The sequence below is a fragment of the Sander lucioperca genome, chromosome 21 (assembly GCF_008315115.2).
Source record: "Sander lucioperca isolate FBNREF2018 chromosome 21, SLUC_FBN_1.2, whole genome shotgun sequence".
Taxonomy (NCBI): Eukaryota; Metazoa; Chordata; class Actinopteri; order Perciformes; family Percidae; genus Sander; species Sander lucioperca.
Genome location: NC_050193.1, coordinates 5721784 through 5749461, shown reverse-complemented (window position 1 = coordinate 5749461; position 27678 = coordinate 5721784). Strand labels below are relative to the sequence as shown.

Below are 27678 nucleotides of genomic sequence, written 5' to 3'. Positions count from 1 at the left end.
TTCACAGTTTGTGGACATTTTGTGTTTCAAAAATGTATTTCATTTGTTGAGTGCTTTTTAAAGGAATAGTTCAATATTTTGGAAATGCACTTATTCATTTTCTTGCTGAGAGATGAGTATATCAATTCCAGTAATATCTGTTGGTTAAATATGAAGCTATTGCCAGCAGCTGGTTTGCTTAGCATAAATAATGGAAACAGGGGAAAACAGCTAGCTTGGGTCTATGTAATGACTGTCTGGATCAACAGAAGTAGGATAAAGCCTGACATCCAGCGCGTTGCCCACGCGCAAGATGCCCGCTCTGTGTGTGTTGCCGTTCTCAAAATCCCTTTACTACAGGAAACAATAACAACCTTCAAGCAAGCAAGCTAAACTCTGAAAATGACTAGTTTTTAATACAATTTGGATCGTGCAACAAAGCAGGCGTCATTGGTTATTTTGGTGAATGATTGTGAAGATTTATAAGGAATATGTTTACGGCATTTACTATCTAACTGGGACGTTTCGGGCCCGATTGGCAAGGATTGCTATGGACGAAGTACACACAGAGATACACTGGTAAGAGCGTTACGTTTAACCATGTATCCCTGTAGCTAATTTAAATAGCTCACGTTACTGTATTGTGTTAACACTTAACTGCATTTAATAATTCATGTGGCATTTTCTTTTGCGTTCCTTATGCAATTTTCCACCAAAAAAAGGTCCTTCCCAAGAGTATTTTGCAGAGCCACCGCCGCTGCGAAGTGTGATTGGTTTAAAGATATGCAAGATATTTCTCCTATCCTAGAATGTACCTGTCGCTTAGCCAGAGCTTACTCTACAGCGCGGTGGAGATAGGTTTGGCAATGCGAGACTAATCCAAAGGTCCACAGCAAATTCCACCAACTAGCACCACTAAAGCTCACAAATTAACATGTGATATGTAATTTATTTAATCTGTACAAAAACTGTGTAAAAACAACTACAAGCATTAGGACATGTGACTTACATACTATTTATTGAGTCTCTGCTGGCCAAAATAATAATAACCCTCTGTAAAACAGCAAGTTGTCATTTTAAACACTTTGTTTTTTGTACAGATTAAAGAAACTAGACATAACATGTCAGTTAGTGGGCTTTAGAAATGGTGGGATTCTGCTAACAATCTCTTTGCTGTAGCTTTATATTTAACCAAGAGGTGTATGAGTGGTCTCTGTCAACCAGAAAGAATATAAGGGATTTCCTAAAATGTCAAACTATTCATTGCACATGTTGTCACTTGGATTTTACAGCAATGGCAGACTCAAAGGGATGGAGCAGAGTTTGTAGGAGACTACAAACAATTAATAAATCTCTTTCAAAATTAAAATTTAGATTGTCTTTCTGTTTAATTTCAGTCTCAAAAAAAGTGGAGAAACATACATGCAGATTCTCCTTCAAGACATATGGACTCAAATAGTAAAACCCTACGAGGAAGAGTAATCGGAGCAGGGAGCTAGCTTTAGTGAGCAGCAAGTATCTTCAAATATTAAATAAGTAGGTTGGGGGTTGAGAGCTGCTGTAAGGGGAGATGGTAAAAGACAAGAGAAAGGAGTTAAACTAGACTGATGCAGACTGAATGAGCCCATTTTCTCTGAAAGCATGAAAGTAATGACACAATGGAAATGCTTTGATGAGTCACATTACGTTAAACCAGAGCCAGTGTGATTGCAAAGAGCTTTGCACGAACTGCCGTGAGACTGGGTTGTAATTTCCCTCTGAGAATCTATCCCAAGAAGGCAGAAGCAATCTCAGTGGCTTTGCATTTTGCTCTGATTATTATCTCCTGTTCTCCAAAGTAAGGCCATTAGTTCCACAATTACAGAGAGTTATATTCAGGAATGAATCACCATTTTTTTTCCAGAATGCCTACACATTAATGGTCAATGAGGCATTATGTCAACAGAGCACGTCCTCCATCTATGTTTACGGCGCTGATGGCATTTTATTCACACCCCGAAAACAATCGTGACAGCTTTATGGCTCCATTTCATTAGAGATGCCTTCATAAATCTTAACCTCACGTTAATAATTACATCTGAATAAGCAACACAAATGTGCGGATCGATCAAAAAGCCAAACAGAAGCATTAGTCTGGTAATACATAGCTGTAACACGTAGACTGTGAAGGTTAAAATACTGTAAGTCTCTGCAAACCGTTCAACTAATTATGTATGTGTATGTATGTATATGTGGAACATGTGTCTGACAGCTCAGTGACTCTTGGTAATGGCATTCAAATTACCTGCTTATTTTTCCTTTTTTCACCATTAGTACTGTAGTTAAGTAAACTCTCCGTGTTGTTCACAATGAAGTTTCAGGATCTTTTTGCTTGAGCTGCTTTTAGCTGAGGCTGGCGGGCACTGGGATTTTGCAAGAATGACAAAAGTGTTGAAAGTTTGTGCTAAGTGGCGGTCATTTGGCATCGCTCCTTATTGTGTTCCACACTTCTGAACACGCCATCGGGCACATTCCCTCAGTTGAATAAGGACTTAATTATCTAAGTTACAGACTCAGACTGACTGCATTTATCAGGCTTCCTGGCAAGGATGTCTGTTATCACTGTGGACCCCTTCTTTTCCTCTGGCGGCCCCCTGGGCGCAGTCCTGTACACTGAATTGACATCCTCTCTGATCCCACATTTAAATGGAAGGCAGCGGGCAGAGCCTCTGCCAACACTGAATAACTCTGTGACTTTGTCTTCCAGTTTGATGTTCCAACAAAATAGCATTTAAATATAATGCTGTTTAGCAGATGTCTTGGAAATTCCAGATATTACAGAACTGGGAAGCTGTTATGGTAACAAAAAAGCATCTATTGGCATAAATTACAGATCATTATTACATTGTGGTATACTTGGTACATGGTAAATCATGGCATTTCTCAGGTCTTGTTTTTCTGTATAGCAGACCATTGCTGTATAACAGACTGTTGCTACATATAGCAGACTGTAGGCAATAGTGCTCCCACTGCCTAGCTAATTGCTGCCGCTCTGCACTGCACACAACCCGGGTCGGACTTCCTTGGGAGATTGGTGCTTATACGGAGCTCATACATACATACATAAATCAGCAGATCACAAAAGTAGAGAGAGGGTGGAGGAAACAGGGAGCAGTAACAGCGATAACAGCTACAGTGGTGCAAGCATTAGTTAGCTCCATGCTTAGCTCACACTCACCGAGTCAAACTGGCTTCCGGTGGAGAGCAACATTGTCAAATATCGACGCCAATGAAATCTTTTTTTAAACCACTAACTTGTGTGTTTTTCAGTAAGTAGCCCCTTCAGGCTGATTTACCCTGTCAGGATGGGAATTTGCAATAATGACTCCCTTACCAAAAACAAAAGTTAATTCATGTTGGTGTTACCGTAAATCTAATCCAGAGTTGATCCTGTTTGACATTTTAAGAAAAAACGTCTGTTTTCTTGCAGAGAAACTCTTTGTATCATGTTTACACTGGCTGGCTGGCTGGTTTACACCGGCTGGCTTTGAATAAAGAGGCCGAAAAGCCGGGACAAATAATTGATTGAACTTCCATTCTAATTTTTGATCCAAAAAATTCAAACTGAATTGAGGATTGCATTGCCACTTTGCATGTTGAATTGCCAGTTGCAAAATCCATTTACAAAATGCATGACCAAATTGTACATTGAAATGTCAATTGCAAAATGCATTGTCATTCATTCAGTCAGTCAAGTCAGGCCACAAAACTTCCATAGAAATACAATATTATATTGCCATTAATACATTTCAAAAAGATTTCTATTTCATAGAGGAATACTAAGTAGAAACACTTAGACATTAGTACCTTTTATTATACAGCTGCTGTCTTTCCTGCCATAGTATAGTTATTTTATATTTAGCATGAAAACAATGTAATGCAAATACCTCTCTTTCATGTGAAACAATATGTTCTTTAACCCTGAGGGTGGCTACCGACCGCTGCGGTATCCCAGGAGCTGGTATGCATCTTCCATCGCTACTGCTTAATTAGTTGACTGTGTGCCTGGAGACCTGTTCTGCACTTGACCTTTTTGAAGGTAAGGCAAGCAGCGCATGTTCAACAAACCAGAGGAAATGAGGTGAGGGGAATGGTTTTCAAAGTGGTTATTAGAGTAGTACATACGGTAGATTTGTGTGGCTGTGTTATTCCTTTTTTTCTCCGAAGAATGCATGGCTTCTTTAATGGGAATCTTTTGATTCGTGTGACATTGAGCTCGTCAGTTGTATTACATGAAGCATGAAACAGCATTGCAGACACAAATCCTGAGGAAATAGCAACATGCATCTGCAGAGGAAAAAAATCAATTTTTTTTGGGTACATCTTTTAATTTAGAGGAACAGCTTGACGTACGATACACAGTGATGTTTATAGAAGAACCTTGGGGAATGATGACATATTCAAAAGGTGCATTGATGCAGGTAGAGGTTTGCTTGATGAGATTTCCTCTGGAGGGGATTCTGGCTGCCAAGTTTTAAATCATCTAAAGGGAAGTCTGCTCTTCTCATTGTCCATTGGAGAAAGGGAACATCCTCATTATCCTCCATAGCTTTGGCTCATTATGGGGTAAGATATTCTCTGCTTTTTTCTAAAATTGTATTTGAGCATTTTTTAATGTTATTGATGCATTTTTTGAATGAGCCTATAGTTTCTGTGCTTTCTGGGAGACTGCACATTTGCAGCTGTTTTTCTTTAGATGTCATCCCCACAATATAGAGATTACAGACACGAGCTTGTAAAGTGTGTGAAGTTTCAGGGTTGGAGCCTGAGTAGAATTTCAAAAGGTTTTCAAGGCAGGAGTTATAAAAGACCTCGACAGCTTTGGAGTCCGTAAGAGGCAACTGCAAAACACAAATTTGAATGTTGCACCATTATTTCTTTTCATTAAATAAGCAGGGAAATAAATGGTCTCTGAGGTAATTGATTTTCTTGTGTACTGTGAGACATTTCTGATGAGTGGCAGAGGTGTTTCACTTCAGAGTCTTTCAAAGTTCATGACATTTACAATCACTTCTTTGGTATTTACTTTGAAGGTTAGAATGGTCAGACAGCGTTTATCTACACAGAGAACACTTTTCTTCTTTCATAATGAGGAGTTCATACATTATATACATCAATGAGCAGTTTGTTTCCATTGCCACAACTGCATGTGTGACATTGCATGTGTAGGATGCATACGATACTGCAAGAAAGCATACATGTCTTGCATCCATGAATATTCCCCAAAAAGGTCACCTAATATTCTTCAACAGAAGTCACATGGAAAGTAGCCATATGCAGGACTGATAACACATCAAAGTATTCATTGGGTATCATAGGGTGGCAGCCGTGAGGGAGTTTTTCCCTCAGTGCCATGTCATCAAGCCCAAAGCATTCTTGGGGAAAAGTTTATAATTAACTGAGCTGAGATAAAGTTGAGCTTATTGCTAAACTGGCGTGTCTGCTGATTGCTCACTAAGTAGCAGGCAGCTGCAGACGACTTTAGCAGGTAAATCAAAAATATGGAGAATATCACAAATGACAGTCTAAATACTGCTGTTGACCAATGGACAGGTACTGGAAGAGCACAGTTGGAATGAAAGTGTATATCTAATTTCCTTCATATGGAAGGTCACATTGTCACATTTGCACATTAGTCTAAGTTTGACCAGATAAGGCTGCTCAATTCATAGCCCTGCAGCCGGGGATTAAACAGTGAAAGTGTAACACCTATTTGGAAGAAGTTGCAGACTTTTTTTCATACCCCAATTACTGTTTCATCATTACCATAGCAAATTAACTTGACTGTTTCAGCCAGGGTGCTTTGCTTAGATTACCATATTATCTGATCTCAAATTTACCTCAAATAACCTCCAAGAATAATGAATTACAAATGAATGCATTTGTAAATCTAAAAATTTCTTGTATTGTGTTTGCAATACTTTTGAATTAGAACATCATATGAAGCATATAGTTATTCAGATTTTTCATTAATTTAATTAATTAATTTTTGTTAGTAAATGCTCAGATTCAGACTATTTTTCCGCATCAAGAAAAAGAGTAAAATCTCACATTTTCCTGCTGCTGTGTGTTTCCTACGGCAAACAAATAGATTTAAGCAAAAAGCACACATCAGTATAAGGGACCGTTCGGTATTTATGGAATGGACCACCGGAGGAAAATAGGGGAGGGTCATGTCTTTTTATTCTTTGTTGAGGGGAGGGTCATCCAATTTGTTTTAGCCTAAGGGGGAGGGTCACCCAACTTTTGTATGAGAAGAGCAACATTTCAAAGTGGCTTGTTTGGTGCGTATTTATCCATGTAGCTCCATGTAGCTCTCTCAGTCTCGGCCCCTATCGCTAGCAGATGGGTTCCCTCCCTGTTTAGTCAGCCAGACCTGTAGCTTAGAGACCGTGGGATTTCTCAAATTGAATAAATCCCGCTCGCACATATAAACACAAAACTGCTTTGCTAGCTCAATCGTGTTGTAACTAAGACATCTGCTGAAATCATTAGCATGATTGCCATACTGTTTAGTTCAAAACATCCAAAACACCGTACGAAAACATAGCTGACCAGACGCAAGCTTTTATTTTGAAAAGCCGAAACTTGGGCCGCGGACAGCACCACCCGGCAGCCGGGAAGGCATGAGACGGGAGGTATATCCTTTCGGTCCCGGTAATTATTTGTGATTATTGTGAAAATGTACAAATGACAGCCTTTTCAAGGCATTTGAGAAGGAAGGAGTGGTAACATGCAAGCTCCCAAATTGACGCTCATCTGAGAAATGCAGTTTTGGATTATGTTCAGCTTCGGCAAGCTTACCTATGCTAAAATATACAATGACTGAGGAAGCCTAGTGACGAGTCCATAGCAACCAGTGTTGAATTACCCAGTACTGAATGATCTCAATGTTTTATTGTTTTATTTCATGTGAATACTAGTTTACCAGATTATTAACTTAGTATTTGAAGTAATGCAGTAATGCATGAAGTGTGCATTTAGTTTCCATGCTTATTGTGTTTCCACAACAATGTTAGTGAGTAAATCTACTGAAATGGCCATCACACCATAACAGAGGAGTGTGATGCGTCAGATGAGAATGCAGAGGTTTAGTCACCATGTCATAGCTATAAAAAACAATGGGAATTTGTACATCTTTTCCAAGTGCAAACCAGTACAATACATTGTTGGGGAGGGTCATCCCTTTTCTCCCAATCACTTTGGAGGGTCATCCAAAATGGAGCTCAACAGTCCCGCCCACAGCGTGTCCCGGAAGTAAAAATACAATGCAATTTCTCCATTGACAAATTGGAGTATAAGCCATAAAATCGTAACCGTCGATGGTAGACTTAAAACCAGCATGCCGACATGACTCAGCGACTGTATATGCTCATATAGACGCCACAAATCATGGGGCGCTACCCTCGTTTTGAGATAAATGTCTTTTATTCGCGATGTCTTGGATAAGTACTTCATTACCCACAATCCTGAACAATCCCACAGTGATGCCTCTGATTGGTGGAACTCATGCTGGTGAGGAGGGGGGGTGGCAGTACCTGCTCTGTGCTGCCTGCATGAGCCGTCACGAGGATTTACGACCAAGGGGGTAAGCTTCGCTTCAGAGCTTGAACCTCCTATGGCGCCATTTTGATGCTACAAAGCGATCACCCGACGTTAGCATTCCATTGACTGCCATTCATTTTGACGTCACTTTGACAGCAAATAACTTTACATCTGAAGCTTTTAAAGACTTTATTTGTCCATTGTTTATTTCTAAAGAAACATGACAATGTAAAAAAGGCTCCATTACTTTGTACCTCACGTTATGACTCCTCCGGTGGCCCCTTAAATAAATAACGAACAGTCCCTAAGTCATAAGTAAGTACCACCAAAACAGGGACTCATAAGGAGGATACCAACGCCTCAGACCAATTAGGCTTGGTAATCTAATGTTAAACCTAGAAACAACATGCCAGCACTTTCTACAGGGTTGGAAGGTCATATTGTAGTCAGTCAAGTCAAGTTAAATCTAAAGCTGTATTCATACGGGACACAACAATTACTTTGTTTAAAATAATTGCAGAGGTTGCCTGTGTTCTTAATCCTGTGCTAATCCGACATCTGTAATCTGTATTTGCTGCTATATTTCACAGAACACATACGTCCAGCACACATTTGCATATCATTAATTTGGAGTTTTATTGTATTATTATTACTTTTTGCACAGATTCTTTGGTTTTCTGCTTCGTACTTCTTTTCTTCCTCTTGTGTGTTGTGAATTTCAGGGGCTTCAGTGGAAATTATTAATGACAACTCTGATTGGCTTCAGGGTGCAAATTCAGGAGGTTAATCTAGCTGCTTAGCATGGGGACCCATTCAGAAAGAGCACGATCAAATCTATCAAAAGAGGAATCTTGAAAGTTAATAAGATCACTGACATGCATGGCAGCATTTGATGAGGAACATTTTATCTTTCAACAGGCTCAATACAAACTTCTTTGTACTGGTATGTTGTTCTTTGAAATTTAGTCAGGAGATGTGAGTGAATGTCATGCACTAAATCACATGAAGTCTGTATGTTATTGTAGTCATGTGTGAACAGGGCTTTACAGTTGGTGCATGTTTAGTATGGCTCATCAGGTTATGCATTAACTGCCTGTACAGAGACCGGCATCAGGTTTGATTAGTCTTTGTAATGGAAACCCCACAATTAGTGTAGTGTACATGATATATTAGATCAGATACTGATCAATATAAGGAGGACAAGAAAATACCACAAATGTAAGGAAAACTTGTATATTTATACTATTATATTTATATTTATATGTATGTAGCTTGTATAATGTTACTGGGCACCAAAATAATAAAACATTATTTTCATTCATGTGGCAAGAAAACCAGAAAATATATTAAATAAATACTTGAATTTAAGACTTGTGTCTTTTATTTCGATGATCACAACAAAAACACGGACACAGTAAGAGCTGAAGTTTAACAAACGGTAAACCTTTACTATTGCTATATCATCTGTTTCAATATAGCTGTTGTTTTTTCTTCTCAGTACAGTTACAGCACATGTATTCAGTTATTCTGTCACTGTCAAACAGTAAGGAGATGAATTTCAGTGCAGAATAATTGGCAGGCTGATTTTTATTTCATTATTCATTTGACATTTCACTGCAATTTCATGTTGAGATCTCATTTTAACAGTAAAGCTGGTGGTTTTAATTTTGAATATTTAAACAATGTCATTAATGTAGGTCTGGTGTTTCTAAATGACAAAGGCATTGTGATGGTTGTTTAAAAGCTTGGTTAATTAATTAATGCTGGTTGCCTGTTGTTGAATTCATATGTTATGTGTGTTATAAAGAAACTTGGTATTTGTATATAATGTATGAAATGGCACATCAGAATGACTAAACCCAAAACCCAGCACGATGTGAAACCATTTATATGATTTTAATGAGTTGTGTATTTTTCTATATTAATTGTGTCAAGGTATTACATAGCTCAATAAACTTGTCATCTAAACATTAAGCTAACGATACCCTCATTTATATTTCTCTCCAGAGGGTAGCCATTTTTTAAAAACAGCACCGTTTCTGTATGGCACTCTCAATCCCATTTGAAGTCTTGCCCCACAGTTTCAAAGAATTTGATATTGAATGGCCTATAAAACTCCTGCAGCTGCTCTATAACCTCCTGTTCGATCTGTACGTGAGTCCTGCCCTTGGATTTGCCAAGGCAGCGTGGCTGGCTGCTGCTCTCCGGCTTCTTCAGACAGGGGAAGCCTTTGGTTCGGTTAAAGTAGAAGTGCTTGTCCGTGATTATTCGTTTCAGTCCTAGAAAGTCCTGAACACGGCCCATTTCCCCTGCCGGATCCGTGATTAGTCGTTCCCCGCTCACAAAGTGCATCTGCGACAGGCGAAAGTACTGCAGCCAGTTCTCCAGGTGCAGAATGTACATCCCGATTCGAATGGCGTTCCAGGAAGTGTCGACGAGACCCAGACTTATGTTCTTAAAGGCCAGCTCTTCAAACGTAGGGATGTCGGGCTTTTTGGTAAGAGTCTGTGTATAGTCAGAGATGGCTCTTGTGACTGGGTTACGCACCACAACAATCAGCTTGGTCTCATGAGACATGCTGGAGATGCGTCTGGGTGCCTCTCTGGTGACAAAGTAGCTGGGTGTCTTCTCTAATGTGAGCTGGCTGTCTAGTGTTCGTGGCATTAGTCCCCTTAGGAGAGAAATAAAAGAATAGAACACACATGAATGAGTCAGCAAGAGTTGATATTTTCCTGTTCAGCACCATTTCCACATATTTTCTGTTGGATGGATGACAGTAGGTTATAAAAATGTAGAAGTCAGAGGGAAGCAAACATGAATCCTTACTTGTATCACAAATACTGAGTTAAAAACAACCTTAGTATTAACATATGTTGTGATAACACTAGAGAATACAGTTTTATAATATTTCATAGACTATGTCAAACTATAGGGATATTGTCCAGCTAATACACAGTATCAAATAACTGTAGATGTTGAAATGAACACAATGCAAATGTAGTTGGTAGATATTAATCGCAGAACATGCATCATAATTACCATGATCATGTTGCCGAGATAATGGCTTTTTAAACTACAGGCAAATGTTTCTATTTGTCATATTAATCATGTGAGTTTTTCTTCCCAGTGTAATATGTCATGCTGCTTTGGCACTTTGCTTCAATAAAACTTGATTAATGAGCATCTGATGTTGACTGTTGAGACAAGGATTACCTCGGCCACAATTAATCCACACGTTCCCTGTTTCCTGTAAATAATAAAAAAAGGCTGTGCACAATAACTGCAGTTTTGTGAGAATAATTACAATAGTATTATTAAACTTTTTTTTTCTTTTATGATTACAGAATATATAGTACCTGTATTTCTCTATTTCACAGCATGTGCATTGGTTTTTGGATTTCAGGTACGTTACCACACAGTTCTGATGATTAAATACAACACTTTCTTTATTATTACTGGGGGAAGGCTTTGATTAAAACCTAACCTTTCTCAAAGCTTTCTTTCTCAAGTAAGGGGTAGCCATAGGTTACCTCTTAAGTCTTGAACATATTGATCCATTTACTTTTATTTATGAATCCTGAGCTGTTGGCTTGGGTGCCCCAGGGCCACTAAGCAATTATTAATCATTTATGAGAACAGCACATTTTCAAGCAAACAGCTTTGCTACACACTAAAAAATGTGCAGCCATTTTCCAGGAGGTGCAGTCTTTGGCTGTGTGCTAAGGAAACTGTCTTTGTTATCTGGCTTGTCAATTACATACATTTTCACCATGCTCAGAGATGAAGATTGTGTAAATGAGAGGACTCTGTACGTGCTGGTTTAAAACTGCAACTTGTTATTTCGCAAAACTGGGCTGACAAAGTGAACACATACAATGAAAGGTTGCAGATGGTTCTGCTTGAAAATAGATACAGCTGTCTGCTGTTTACTATACTATATACCTGCTGTTGACCATAGCATGATGATACTGGCAATAAAGAGTTCAAAAAAGCCAATAATGTGAAATCAAGAGGATTTCACACTGCCATTTTTCCCTCACACTGGTTGTTTTTGTTTGGTTACAGAATATAAAACTCCAAGTGAGCCCGTCCATCAGAGGAAGCTGCAACATGTGCTAACTTACCTTGAGTTATTGATTTTTACAGCTGTGAGTCTTAGCACCGGATAAATTACATTGAAATTATACAGCACTGAGGTGACTGATATAGACAAAAGGAAATAAAGGTGTGAAAAAAATAAAAAGACTGACTGTCAAGTTGAGAAGCCAGCGGCACCACTGGGATCAATAATCATTAAAAGTGTAAAGAAGGGTTATAACATTAAGGTGTTATGACAGACACTCAAAGATTTGACTTGAAAGTAAATGGAACTTTTTGAATGCACTATTCATACACACGTCACCACCACAGTCAGTCATGTGATTTGGATCTGGCTTTCTTATCTGGATAAGAACACGTTTTTCCCAAACACAGTCATTAAAAAGGAGTGGCTATCCAATGGTGAATACATTTTTCTGTGTGTCACACACCCCTGCGAAATTACTCTTTTTATTATTAGAATTTTATCCATTTTTTTCCAATAACATTTGTAATGTTTAGAAGTGAGGTATAATTAAATTATTTAATGGCAATCATGTGTGTGGGGAACTAACAGGAAGACAGATGGCTCGACCAGCGTAAGTCTGGGGCGTGCATGCTCTCAACTGGCTTGGCTGGAGAAGTAGACCACATGCTCTATGGGCTCAAAAACAAAAGCATGGGGAAGGAGACCTATGCGCCTAGTAAGCAACTATTATAGGAATGAATGGGGCTCCATCTGTAAACACAGTTCTCCTTAATACATCCATGGCTCATACAACAGCATTGTTCCCAGAGACTCATTGAGGGACATTACATTACATGTCATTTAGCTGACACTTTTATCCAAAGCGACTTACAATTGCTATATATGTCAGAGGTCACACGCCTCTGGAGCAACTATGGGTTAAGTGTCTTGCTCAGGGACACATTGGTTGATGTAACGCAGTGGGATTCGAACCCAGCCTCCCACACCAAATGCATGTGTCATATCCACTGCACCATCACCACCACCATCACGATGTGCAAGACAAATGTGATGTGACTGACAGGGGTGGCAAAACTCAGACTAAGACTAGAAAGCTTTCATGCTGGAATCGATTACCTTCAGTATAAGTAACATTAGCACTTGTTAGCACAGTTCCCCTCAAAGTAGCTAACATATGCCTTTGCCTGTCTCTGTCTGTCCAACAAATCGTCCAGATTAAATGACAAAAAAAATCCTCTAGAATGACACATAATCTGCATGTTAGGAAACAATAACAATGCGTCCAGAAATGAAGAAAACGAGAATCCGTATGTGAATGCAAAGGCATGTGATCAGATGTCATTATCCATATGTACACAGGGTTTGGGGTGTGAATGTGAAACTGTCAGAGTCAGAGTAAACATAGTTACTGTATATGATTCACAATAAATGTATGCAGTCTTTTAAGATTATTGTCACTGATGGATTAACAAATCCTCACTACAGTAGTATCTTGTTCTGAGAGTAGTTCTCCTCAAAACACTCAACAAGTTCTTACCAACTTTAATTGCATCTTCAGTTTCTGTTCAGACTAGATTAGATGGAAACAGACATCATCTAACTAAATGTATGACTCTTATCTTGGCACTGTGGCTCATTAAACTGATACTTATAGCCTACAATTGTGTTTTCAATTATCTGGTTATAAAAAAATTATGATCCAACACATGTGCTAGCTCTGCTGCAACTGATTGTAATGGCTGCATATTAACCTTTAATGGCCATATGTGATATAACAAACAGAATGCAAGTAACGAGTAGAGATTCATTATTTTTGATAAATCATTTTCTTTGCTCACCCAAACACACCCGGAAGCAGCAGCAGCAGCCTCATTTATGTATCTGTTCATTATTGAGATAGCGGGAATCAGGCCAGAAGGGGAACATGTGATACCTGAGGCAGGTGTCTGAACCAACCAGGATTTTTTCCCCCCATGCCTCCAAGAAACTATCAGCACTGCACACAGGATCTGAAAGTTAAATATGAAATTGAGGATCTTTATGGCAGTGGGTTCTTTCACTCAAAGCTGTTCCGTCCTCTCTTGGTAATGATTACTTGCACTTAGAAAATCTACGTGATTGTAATACCAATGGAATTGCTCCGATGGTAATAAATAACTGTTGTTTCAGACCCTTTCTTTATCATCAGTATGCATGTATGAGTAGAAACAACCTGTAAAATGCACGTTTATATGAACATCTTGCTTTGCTTTTGCTTTGGGACATGTGTGAAACACATACCCAGACACAAACCTTAATTAACTGACATTTGAGTAAAGGTGATTGATTACCACCTTTTCACTCAGAGTCAGTGCTAAATTCATTGGAGGTATTTACAGTATTCTTCCCAATTCTTGGTGAAACTTTAAGTCAGAATGCATTACAGGCTTGGCTGTGACATTTTAATCACTCTGGGAAAATGAACTCAGGTGTCGAAGATCAGCTCGATACTGTAATGCGACCTGTGTTTGATGCTCTCATTGCACAATTCTTGTTGGTAATTTCTGTAACGCATTTGAATTTAACACTGACTTTTAATTTATATTATAAATGTTAGTATGATATTTTATTGTAAATACCCCAGCAGTTAATAGACATAATATACAGGGTCTTGGCTGGTTAATATTAATCCAGCAGCATTATAAATTAACCCTCAAGTATCAGTTTTACTTTTGTGAAGATTATTTCAATGTCTATACCGTGACATAAATTTTGTCCTTTCTTACTGTATGTAAGGCCAAAAACACTTTGTTACCTCAAAGTCTTGTTACCAAAAAAATCTAACAGCGAGGAGCTGCACCCTCTGTTTGAACAAAACAGGAAGTCACTGAAAATGTGTTAAGGCAGTCACTAATTGGTATATGCATGGTGTTTCTTTTATTGTGAAGGTTTTAATTTGGGTCTTCTCACAACAGGGAGAGTTTACAGTATATTACAATGTGTGTATCACTGAATAATGTAAATATGTAGATGTGTCTATGTAAGATGAAGCAAATACAATTAAACAGACTTATTTAGAGGCATGTATTCATTATTAAATATGGCTTTTTAACTAGAAGTTGGGCTATAAAGTAAGACATAAACGTGACATAAAAAATGTCAATTTTAACTATACTTTTATTATGTTTTAAATTAGCTTCATTATCCACTCCATGTGAGAAGAGAAAGAAAACACAAAAACAAGCATCCTTCTGGAGCTCTTATCTTCAGGTAGTTAAGGTCAACAGTGGAAAGCATGGCAGTCATTGCCACTCATTAATGACCTGTGGTATGCTGAAAGCTTGTCTGCATATTGTAATGACCGTGAAGGACCCTGCTGGCTATCTTGCTGCTGAACAATTTATCTCTGTTGGGGCAGTGAAGGCAGGGGTTCTTGAGTTGGATGCTGCCATATCATTATGGAGGAATACGCCACAAACATGGATGTCTTTATTTCAAAGTACCAATGACCCACACACAACACACCATTCTCCTGCAGCATGCAGTTCCACTGGGAGAACATGCTAATCTTACTCTCTTACTCTCATTTATACCTAAAGCCATTTAACAGCAATTCATTTATAGATGTAAACTAATCCCCTGTAATGATTGCTTTGTCTTTTGCTAGTTAATATCTGTAAATTGCTAAGTTGTTCTATTTTACTTAGGCTTCGACTTCTCATAGGGCCCTAAAGGTTCAGTCATTCATCTTTGGTGTTCAACATACTGAACATTTCAGTATTTTGTACTTGCTGAACCAGTCGGGATGAGAACTTCCAACCCTACAGGGTCTGCCCTCACAGTTCACACAGGTCAGGAGAAAACCTCATCAAAACAGGGCAGTGAACACAGTGCTCAGGCAGATATTAATTTGGCTGTGAGTTTAAAACCACCCGTCTGGCCTGCACCTTTGGTTAGTTTTTGGCTGAATGCAAACTAGTTCTCCATTGGGCAATGCTGTGGTGTAACCCATCGCCGATATAAAAGGCCTTTTTTAAAAAAGAATTTTGGCCACGCAGGCTCATAAAGAACTCACAGCGGCCCATTGGTTAATTGTCTTTATTGGCACTGGCCTGACCCAATCAAATCCAGGAACCCCCTTCCAAAGAGGAGGAGAGGTGGCTGGCTATACAGAGAAGCAGAAACAACATTATGACAGGGAAGAAGCCGAGGAGGAGGAGAGTGACCATGACAGGGCCAGGAGAGCGAGTGAGGAAAAGATGGAAGAGAGAGTAGATGACGATGTGGTAAGGAGTAGGCAAATTAACACGGATTCTCAGGAAGGGAGGGAGGCTGTGTGTGTGTGTGTGTGTGTGTGTGTGTGTGTGTGTGTGTGTGTGTGTGTCTCACGTCATAATGACAACAAGTAGTTTGGCTGTAACATTAAAGTTAGTGGCTGTCAGGTAACCTAACTGCTTAAGCTTACATTGAAAATGCTAGCGGTTGGTCTGTTCGGTATCTGAAAAGTCTGTGTGATCTATAAAATCAGTGTTGATACAAGCATCAGTGTTCCCTGAATTGCTTAGTTAGCTCTTTTCCAGGGCATATACTACTCTCAGCTTTGTTGTAGCTTTTGGAAAGGGTTATGGTTATTGTATTTAGCAGACACTTTTGTCCAAAGCGACAAAATATGAATCTTACAATAGTTAAAATTAACAGTAAACTGTTTTTAGAGTTGCTAAGCCAATATTAAGCAAAATGGTAATAATAATAACAACAATAATGGCAATACAATATCAAATATCAATAATAAAAAATAATAAAAATACCATAAATATACAAATCATAACTCTAAGAATGAAATAATTATTTAAGTGTAAGATCAACAGATAAGTCTTGAGACCCCTCTTGAAGGATCCAAAACTATCACAAACGCAGAACACTAGGCAACTCATATCATAGAATGCACGCATATTTTAAGAGGACTGTCTGCAGGGAATGTGTCTGACCAATCACGGTGGGTGTGGCCCGCTTGAGCCAAAAATGCCAGGGCCAATTTTTTGTCCTAGTCCAGCCCTGGTGCAACTCATCGTGTAGCAGACTTCTGTGCTTTAATTAGACAGTGATCTGGCTCAACATTAGCAGTGACTTCAGTAACAGCACTATCAAAGGGCTGCATGAGACACTGATACTCCTACCCCAGCTACAGTAAATCACCAGTTGACCTGTGCAGACAGTGACTACTGAGGGTGGCAGTAGAGGGAATCATACAGTGTCCAAACTAGAAAGGATCCATCCTCAAATAAAATACAAATATGCTCAGCATGTTTGTGGCAACCTGGCCATTACATTTTTTTATACTTCATCCATACTTTTTTTTATTTTGGCCTGTTGGTGGTGCTTAAGTAAACATTAAGGGGTCAACAAATATAATAGGATTTCTTAAGGGGGAATTGTATCTATACCAAAATTGTAGAGCAATCAAAATCTTCCTTTGTCTCAATCGCAGATAACAATTGACAGATAAACAGACCCTCCTTACACCCCTATAGCTGCCAGATGAAATACCAAAAACTAACCAAACTTCAATCCAGCATACCAGTAGAATAATAACAAGTAGAACCTTTCTGACTCACAAACTAATTTTGATGTTAAAAGCTATTTGGTGCATGGCTGTATTACAGTACAGACTGCAGACTGTTAAAATCCACACCTGTATGTGACACTGCATATGTATAAATAAAAAAGCTGCAAATTGCTGCTTCCCCTACAGCATGTGTATTATTTGTTTCATAGTGTAAAGACAGCCAATGCAGCAAAATGGTGGACTCTTCAGCTCCAGCCAAGTGTCTTGTTGAACAACTTAAACTTCCAAAGAGCAATGCAGGTTCATCAGGGATGCAGACCATCAGAACAAGTAAAGGTCAGCTTTGAAACTTCTCCTTGTGAACGATCAATGAACTCAGAATTTATTAGTCATTCACTGTAGTTTGAACTTAAAACAGAGAACTTAAAACAGAACTGTAAGTTAACTTTAACATTGTCAGTAAGTTCTCAGTAAATGTTTGCAGCACAAATACAAAATTGTCATGCAACAAGGCTACACATGCAAAAATAACCAGTAAATTTCTCTCTAACACTTTTTCACATCTGATTAATTATATTCTCATCATATGCAATAGGCATCAAATGTGATCACCTCCGTATTCTCTGTCAAAACAAAGTTACTGTCAACCTTTCAAAAGCTCATTCATGTTTTCACAATTTGCACCTACAAGCATCCAATAATTCACCTGGAAACTAACCAGTGCTGAACATAATGCACACAATCTTTCCTATCACTTGTAATTAATCAAGGCAAATTGTGGCAACAGACTATTACTAACAAAACAGTTGAATGAGTTAATGAGTTTTAGGCAAACACTGATCTGACTGGGATTTAACTTTAACCATTATTCACAATGTGAAGTGTTTCTGCTGGGGCAGGAGTATAGAGATTTAGAGAGAATGGCCTTTCCCTCCTGCCGGACAACAAATGTTTGCCATTACTAAGACGAATAATAAGAACCCTGACCATTGAACAATATGCAGGCTCACAGGCTGACCATGGAGGAGCCCAAATCAAAGTATCCATTACATGTGCTGTGTTTGTTTGGTCTCTGGAGTAATTTAACAACAAAACCATTACACAGTAAATAATAAGAAAAGTTTTCCTGGGCTCCGATTGCCTGTGTGTTATCACAGTAAGCAGCATGCAAAGTAATAATGGTCACGGTCCTTGGCAATACAAACAACAAACAAAGGTGACATTTCCTAACAGAAATAGATTACAACTTTTATCAGAGGTACTGCTTAGTCAAATAATATCCATCACACAATCATTTAATTATTGTAATTGCTTGTATCGTTATCTTCAGACTTAATTAGAGCTACGCAAAAACATGCAACAACAGCGCTATCAAAAGGGAACAGCAAATTAATGCACGCACACACACATTAGAATACAAATACCATGCAATGTTGAACTAACATATCAATGTATTTTGGTCGAGTTAGTAAAAACCTATTAAATGAGTATCTGAGTTGTGCACTGTCTTGAGAGCCTATCATAGCAGCTTCAGGGTGATTGCTTTTTTCGGACACATCAGTATGTTTTCAATTGGTGATTTTAGGTATTGGGTTTTTGTCTTGTCTTAGTTGCAGCAAATTCATTTTTTGGTAATTTTGCTTACATGATTTAACATTTTAATATTTTTCTTTTATAAATGCTGATTTGAGGGTGTCAAATCTGTTTGCAAACTTCCTTTCCATACTTTTAGAAACTGACTTGGGGAAATAGCGTTTCATACAAACCATTTGTCCTGAAATATCCTGAAAAGGAAATACCACACAGAGATTTGCTTCCCTGCCGTCCAAACCCATTAACAGTTTGAATGACTCGGGTAGGCTGCGCAGATAAAATGTTCTTATGCTGTGTGAGTCTCATAATGTCTGTGCCGCTGCACTTCCTAAAAATGCCATCTTCCTCTTTTCTTGATACAGCATAGATCCACTGGAGAGGCTGCTTCATTATTAAAGTATCACTCACTTAGATTACAGCTGTGATGACATCTGATCATTAATCACTAGCCACAGAGGCTTGCCGCCTTGAAAGTGTATTAAGAGTTAACAAAGAGCAGTCCTGACGAATTCGACAATTCTGCGGCCAATTCAGCTAGGAGAGGAAAAGGGGTGAATAACAATTCAGCACTCTGAGAATCAAGCATTTATTTTTCTAATTTAATAGAAGACAAATTGGTTGAATATAACAGACTGACTGAGCAGGATTTCTTGCAGTAGAGAATTCCTGGCATATCCTCACCCACATAATAGAATCAAAACATATTCATAGTAAGACATTACAGTCCTGCAATACTGGAAAATAAATTGCATAATGTATGTGACCTTGAACCAAATCCTATTTAAATCGCTGTCATTTCAACACCAGGCTCTTGTTTTTCTTGAAATAATAATTATTCATGGTTTGGTCTGCAGAAGGAAATGATTGACACTTGCTCTTCTGAACAATAACACATTGAATTGAGCTGAGCTACGAGCTGTCACATTAACATGTGGCACAGGAAAGTATCCACGGACACTAAAATGAAGATGAAAAAAAGCCTCTGAAATCCAAAACTGCACATTTTCAGATGAGGATTTCTGCTTTTTTTTTGTATTTTTGGGTGAAATGACAGCTGTTGTGCTGCCGAATTTAATGGACGATAACATTATACTGTATAAAGTATGTCAAGACATTTTGCAATGATATAGTGTGGCAGCTAATTTAAAATGTTTTATAATCTTATAATTCACATAAAATGCCTTTCATTGTGAATGTCTTAAACACAGCGATGGGCAGATTACATCCTGTCCCCTACTTCCCGTCTATTTGTGCAGTTTTACAGTAGCATGTCATCTGACTGATAAATGGAGATTTCTTGAATTTTCATCAACATTGGTCTGTCATCAACATTGGTCTGTCATCAACATTACAGACACATATATCTATAAATGGAAAGCGGACAGTCCACACACCTTTAGTAGTTTTACTCTGGAGTTAGATGGTAGGAAAGTACAAAAAGAGACAGAATAGGGGAAAAACATGAATGAAAGCTCAAACAGGATTTGATCCCTGGTCAGTGGGGACGCATTGGGTTCGCCAAGGAGAGAAGTTAACAAGCTAACAATCTCTAAGGATAAGCTAAGGTGAGCTAAGGATTGCTGACTGCTGGATATTTCCAGAATCACAATGTCTCCAGAATGATAAAGTTAGTTTGATAGTAGCATTTGTTTCAGGGACTACTGAAGCCTAAATGAAATTTTATTTTCACTATTTTCAAGACACATTAAGTGACTAACCAGATAGCTGGCAGTCATTTATTGCTTGACTTACAGCATTTTGTTTGATCACGCAAAATTACAATATATCACTAATGTCTTTGTCAACAACCCTGTTTCGGAAAAACCTAAAAACAGTGTTTTGCTACATATGTTTTCAAGTGAAAGTCCAATAAATGCTGCCTCCCCTATATTCACTGGGAATATTCTTTTCCAGTCCAGGTAGTGTTATGTTTTTGAGCTGCAGAGGAGTTATAGAGCGGTGTTTGGGGCAGATGATGGCTGTACAAAGCACAGGACTTTGACACAGGAGACTGGGGTTTGCATCCAGAGTAATGTGTGTGGTTCAGGCTACACACAGCATGTCTTGCCCTTTAAAAATCATTCTTGATTTTCTTTTGTTATTTCATCAAGACCTGCATCTTTCTCATATCTTAACCAAGTGCTTTGAATTGCCACATTACTTTGTCAATTATTCTGTAGTTGACACGAGTGGATAATGCAGGGAAATGAAATGTGGTGTCAGCAGATAGGTACAGTACGAACATATATCGACTTCGCATTATATGCTTATTAAAATGTTTCCAGGCGGCATTGTGTTTTTGTCAAAACATATTTGCTGTTTCAAATTAGTAGTATATACATGTAATTTTATTAGACAGGGTTGTTCAAAGGTAGTGCAACTCTTTTAATTTTAATTTAAAGGAATAATTTGCAATGTATACATGCCTGGAAATAATCTAGTGCATTTAACCCATTCAAACTATGATCAACAGCGGCAGTGAGGACCATATGGGGTCCCCACCCGTGGGGAACATATTGCTACTACTGGACACAACTCCACAAGGAACCTTTGAAATATTGTTAAAACAATTGTAGTTTTCAGCCATGCTAACAGCTCTGTGAGGCTGTAGTAAGGCACAATCGTGAACTAAATACTTGCTGATAAAAGGAGATATAAGGTTTACCATGCTAATCTTAGTTTAGCATGTTAACATGCAAACATTGACTACTTAACATTTAGTACATAAGTACAGCTGTGGCTGATGAGAATGCCATGTGTTTGTGTGTATTGAGTCATAAACCAGTTTTAGACAAAAACATTTGTCATGTTAATGACGCTATGGAAAAGTTGAGGGATTACCAAAATTATTACAATTCATAGTTGTCAAGACATTTCAGTCAAAGCCACAAATGTGAACCTCATTATGGTGCTTAAGAAAAAGTCAGGTAATCAATCACTTAAGTTATTATGATACATCCTCTGGGGACCATAGTTATCAAGTTCATAGAAAATCATTTAATAGTTGTTGAGATGTTTCAGCCTAGAATGATTGATGGCTAATAAGCAAGTGGTGCAAGTTGTGAAAGCTTATTGTATTATATCAAAATATCCGACTCTCCACACCATCTAAATTGCCAGATTAGCAGTGTTGGTTGATTAATTGCATACACTAAAGCTTTAGCATGTGATTGGTCCATAATGTATGCATGATCACATTATTTCCTGAATTATTCTATTAGAGGAATAAAAGCACCATGTCTCTGCGTTTCAGACTAGTCTCATTGGGGAAACATCTCAGAAAAGAGTTGTTTTTTAATTAATGTTAACCACTATATGTCTCTGAGCTGCACTGGAATGAGGACAGCTCATTAATGATGCAGAGATATGCCTTAAGATCCCTTGCTCTATAATGTGCAGTTTTCTGTGTTAAATGAGAACCATCTAACTTTCTGTCCTCATCAACCTTTCTGATGATACTGTTCCCGAGTTCCCTGCCTCCCTGAGCCAATTAATGTGGACCTGGAGAATATTTGTTGCTGCAGCCTATCATACAATTTCAACCCTTCTCAGGGAATCTACTGGAAGTGCTTCTGACTCCTGTGAAATCAATAGAGCTGAGATGCCCTTTTAAGTCTTGATGGTGTATAGCGACGTGCTTTTGTTTGATCTTTCTGATTCTGTGGAGGATGGAAAAAGTGGAGAGAGAAGTGCAAGGGAATTGGTGGCAGTGAAATTTTGTCTGTTTTATCAGGTATTGTATGGTTATTTGAAGACCCTTGCATTAAAATAAATGAGGCCATGTGTGTGTTCTGTTCAGGAGGCACAGTAATGAACACTGCACCATTTTCCTTCAGAGCCTAAATGATCGGTCACTCGCTTAATGTAATGTAACATGACAGACACAGACACATTTGTGCAAAACAACTGGCCAGTACACTGAAACTGACAAGAGTTAAGTTGGTGTCACATGTATGTTTGTATTTGTTCAACAAATATTTAGCTAATAAGAATAACTTACAATAAAAACAAGGTTCTTTGAAATGTATCATGAATGGCACCGTAGAAAAGAGTGAGTAGAGGTTTAAATGTTTTTAAAAGATAAATTAATGCTGAAAATGATCCATTAATTATTTTGTCCATTGTTATCTTGTGATGTGGCAACTTGCATTCGATGATGAAGACCATAACACGGTCGGTGTTGCAGTTTTGAAAAAGCTAGCAAATGGAGATTATTTTCTCACACCTACTGATCAAAAGGTCAAGAATAAACTTCCATGCCCACATTGCCCCATTAGTCAAATTACCTTAAAATGAATAATTGGCATCTTAGTAATGAATTAATTATTGGAATAATTGGTGTCTTAGTAATGAATTTATTATTGGATTAATTTATCAAATAGCAGGCCTGCAAGGCTATAATGCTCATTACACACTAGAAAGATAAGTTTGCTCAAAGTGGAAGTCAGGATTATTTTGTCAAACTACTGTTCCCAAGGTCAACAATGAACCATTTTAACGTTAGCAGTTAACAGCCGTTGAGTTACCATGTGATGCTAGAGAGTTAGTATGAACACAGCAAATCGGAGGATGATTAATTTTCATTCAATGCAACTAAAGGGAGGCAAAAATTGATGTTACTATTTTTAAGTTGCATAACATAGGTAGGGTAGGACTTTGGCATAAACAGCAGACGGAGACGGTCAGGTTGGTTTCTGATAATCTTCTATATGCATTAATCATGATCTTGTTTTGTTAGTTTGTTCATATGTTCTGTATACATTGTTTTATCTGTCTATGATTTATAGTTTGTAAAAGAAACATCTTTTTTCTGTTACTTATTTCGTACTTTCTCCCAGGACTTTCTAATGATAGTTTCCTATTGTATTTTGTGGATCTGAAGCTACACTTCATGTCTCATTTATGTATGTTTTTTTTAACAATGATTGAAGGTTTGTGATTTGATTATACAGATGTTTATTTGTACATTATAGTGAATTTAATGCCTAGACTAAATGTTGTTTTCCCAATTAGCTATTAGTGTAGGCGAGTTTACGACCCTTATTTTAGGTTTCATACACTAAAAAATATGATTAATTAAAAAAGATAACTGATAGATGAATTCATAATAAAAATATCTGTAATTTACAGTGCATTGATGGACAGATAGAAAGGCCAACTACTAACACAAAGCAGAGCAACACATGTAGAATGTCCAAATACATTGTGTTATTTGCTATAGAGACGAATGTGACAGTTAATCAAAATGGAAAGATACTTCATGTGACATGCTGCCAACAACCCAAACATTGTGACAGATAATCACTGAGAGCCAGTCAAACACAATGAGCATCACTCAGTCACTCATCAAGTTGAAAAACAGCTGCTTTAGCCTGAAATAAACCAGCCTATGTATCCATGGTATTGTTTAAAGCTTTAGTGTGTAACTTTTTATATTAATGAACGTTCGTTACATTCAAGCCGTTGTCAAATGAGTTGCTACAAAGCTAATTAAGACTATCAGCTCCACACAACTCTCTGTATTTCTCAGTATGGCTATGTTTAGAACATAGTGTCGTCCGGTGACTTTCACACGCAGAAACTCGGGTAAAGATAATTACCTCTTCTGAAGAGTCCATCATGTTTTTTTAATCCTCCGTGTCCTCCTTGGTTACTAGCAACTGTGTGGAGGAGGGCTGGGGGCACGTGCATGATTATGGAAGGCTTGTGTCATGTGGATGCAACAACAGTGGTGTTGTCATTACTTAGAATTCCTCATGGGGGCGATAGAAACTACGCACTATAGCTTTAAGTATCTTGAATGTATGAACTGTCAGCTTGTCACAAGTATGCAATATTCCGGCTTTGTAATTGTGGCATCATATCAGCGTGGGACCTCAATTTATCTTTATCTTATCTTAAATTTAGAGTGAAAAAAAAAAAAAAAAAAAAAAACCTTTAGTTGTTTTAGTTGCTAATGAGCTTAATGATGCTAATGCACCACAGTTGTTTCTTTCTGCATACTGTTTAGATGTTTAACCAGTGTTTGGTTAACTACTGTTGCTGCAGAGTTGATGCTTGGTAATAAGGAAAGCATTTCCTTATTACCAAGCATCAACTCTATGAATATGTACAACTGAATCCATCACAGTGTCTACATTGGGCCATTTCACACGCACTGCACAATAATCAACACTTTCACCACTGAAAAGGAACATCCTCTGGGCCTACATTAAATGTCTTCATGTGCCAAGGTATTTGCTGAGGTTTTTAACACGCTTTCCAGCTCATTCTGTTAAGTATTACAAAGAGCAGCACCTTTGGTTTGTGAATGTTTCAAAATCAATTGAATTTGTGAAATACACACAATACAGACTGTCCCCTTAGGAGGTTTTACTTTAGGGTTTAAAAAGCTCCGTCCTGTACATTCAAATAAAATTACATCCCAGTGTAACTTTAAATAACCAAGTGAAATACATGGAAAATTAAGATTTATATCAGAAATTGCAATTAAAAAAAGACCTTAATAAACATGCAAATGTTGGAACACGTGGTTCCTTTTTAACTTTCGACCAGGGGACTCTGAAGTGTTTTTGTGTCTTACATTAATGCATTTTTGTAATAGCTCAGCCTCAGGTTCATTAGTTTGAAGATGAAAAGGACTGATTCTATTTTCAATATTTATTTATTTTAAAATAAAAATCCAGTCTGTACAATAGTTATCTCAAAAGCCACACTGGCTTTTGAGATAACTATTGTACAGACTGGATTTTTATTTTATTTTGTAAATGTATTTTCACTCTGAAATTAACTGATAGGACAAGACTGACTATCAAGTTAAATAATTTTCTATGTGTGAGTCACAAATGTAAAATAATAATCAAATCCAACCTTTTTTGTACTTTAAGGTGTAATTGCATATGTTCAGCTCTACAGGACTTTCACTTTAGAAAACAGTTTGATTTACTTTTCTAAAATGAGGCCCTAGAAACAATTAGATTCAAACTGTGTAGTGATCTTTGTTCCATGTTCTTGGAAGAATTGCTCTGTGGTCTGTTCCTGACACACTGGTGGCAACGAGGGTATGTGAGTGGAAATCTGTAGGCAGCTTGAACAATTAGACATACTGTAACACAACACCATCAGACCTTTTTGGAGGACATTTGCAGACAATTTTAGTCACTGCGTATCTCAGTTTGACAATGATCTTTACGTTTCTTGTTGAGAAGAAACTTAAATTATTTGCTTCAATTTTAGTTTAAGACAGAAAATGAAAAAATATGTTTTGTCTTCAGATTAGATTCATCAGTGGCCATTTAAATAGAAAAAATGTGTGAAGAAGTGACAGAGCGAGATAGAGAGAGAGAGGTGGACAGGGAGTGATGCTCTGGGCTCGGTGCACCTTTTCCTTTACCAACCAACGCAAGAACATTTTCTGCCCTGGTATATCCCGTTTAATTTGGCTGGTAACCTGGGGGCTGCCTGTGTCATCTGTGCCTGTTGATTGTGATTGTTTGTGTGAACTGATCCTACATCAGCCTAATAGAGCTATCTGTGTAGCACCATGGGCTCTGCTGACAGCAAACATCTGCAGCTCTGACAAAAACATACAGACTAAAACCAAACTTGTGATCTTAGTGGTGGCGTGCTACTTAGATATGTGTGTCTGCATTTGGGTATGTGTATGTGTGATATCCCCAACAATAGACATAATGCCTTTGTGTGTACACAGCTAACTGTGCCCCTTAAATTTAATTACAGTATAGGCCACTGATAAATTGTAAAATAATTATGACTGAAAAGTGCCTTCATACTACTACTACAAAAACGAGGATATTTGGACATATCCCTAAAACCCTAACCCTGGACACTCTACCCAGCAGAGCAGAGGGGTGACGTGAAAACAGTGCATCTATGCAGTAATATCAAAGCAAATATATCGAAGCAAGTGCATCTAGCTAAACAAATAGAAATGAATACCTGTTATAGCCTACTTGTAATACTTGTATCATTTGTTCCTCACCTGTACCAGTCAAGCCCTCTGTCATAGTTTCTGTCGAAAAAGTGCGGTTCTGTTCCCAGTGCGCGCACATCTGGATGTATCCGAATGAACTCCAGCACCGCCCTCGTGCCTCCTTTCTTTACACCGACTATTAACGCATTAGGCAGCTTTTTATTCCCATATTTTTGGGCACTACTGATGTTTCTCAACTTCATGTCAGCCCAGTGGCTTCCAGACGAAGCAAATGCTTTACTTTGGTCGCGGAGATCGCTTGATCCTCGCTGGGCAGCAGACTTATCCAGCGCGGACCTGACTTCCAGCGAAGCGCAATTGTTTAATTCTCCAAGAAGTTTCTTCCCTCCTGCGTTCTTGCTCGGTGGGCATCTTTTTCCCTCGTAACCCTGGTTTGTCATGATTGTGCTGCGACAAAAAATAATACTGTAGCATAAATAGGTGCAGGACAGTGACACAGTGAATATGAAGGCGAATCTAGCGCTAAATCTATTCGTAGAAGAGAGAAACCTATGTGCCATGTCTCCATGGGTTCAAAGTGCTGCATGATTTTCCATCGGACTCTTCCTCCTTGGTCTGCGGTCGGAGTCTGGCAAATAGGTTCCAAAGTCAGACAGACTGGCATATGAGGATAGGGGTGGATCTCGAAGGCATCAACTGCGCGTAAGTCGCAATATTCATTTTCATAGGCTGCTGAACTGTGCAAGAAACTTGGAGCGGAATATGATTACAGCAGCTTCCAAATGAAGAAATGGGTCAGTCGTAGGCTACTTTAAACAAGTTTGTCTTAAGTAGTTTGAAGTGAGTCATTTGGATCAATTACTGATGCCACTGTAATTTGACGCTCGTCTTTATTCTCCTTCTCCTTGTTCAAAGTCCAAGGCGTCCTGTGTCTCTAAAACTCTCACCATCGCGACT

The 27678-nt window shown here is 38.3% G+C and overlaps 1 protein-coding gene and 1 long non-coding RNA gene across 2 annotated transcripts in view; one reads left to right on the top strand and one right to left on the bottom strand.

Moving 5' to 3' along the window:
* The window catches only part of LOC116059704, a 21117-nt gene extending 5952 nt beyond the window's left edge, over positions 1-15165 (top strand). The window contains exons 2-3 of the long non-coding RNA XR_004107356.2: positions 6140-6144; positions 15154-15165. This is a non-coding gene — a long non-coding RNA (uncharacterized LOC116059704). The remainder of the gene's footprint in view (positions 1-6139; positions 6145-15153) is intronic.
* hs3st2 (heparan sulfate (glucosamine) 3-O-sulfotransferase 2) lies at positions 8927-27678 on the bottom strand. The gene is made up of 2 exons (XM_031312954.2): positions 26770-27678; positions 8927-10234 (listed from the first exon to the last, which is right to left on the bottom strand). Exons 1-2 carry the CDS (start codon positions 27279-27281, stop codon positions 9616-9618), a joined length of 1131 nt encoding a protein of 376 aa, XP_031168814.1. The 5' UTR covers positions 27282-27678; the 3' UTR covers positions 8927-9615.

Excerpts from the sequence above, each read along its gene's own strand:
- hs3st2 (XM_031312954.2), bottom strand. The coding sequence starts at position 27,281 with ATGGCACATAGGTTTCTCTCTTCTACGAATAGATTTAGCGCTAGATTC. Across the intron at positions 10,235-26,769 it reads AGAGGGCTTGACTGGTACAG|GGGACTAATGCCACGAACAC; the intron begins GTGAGGAACAAA and ends TTCTCTCCTAAG.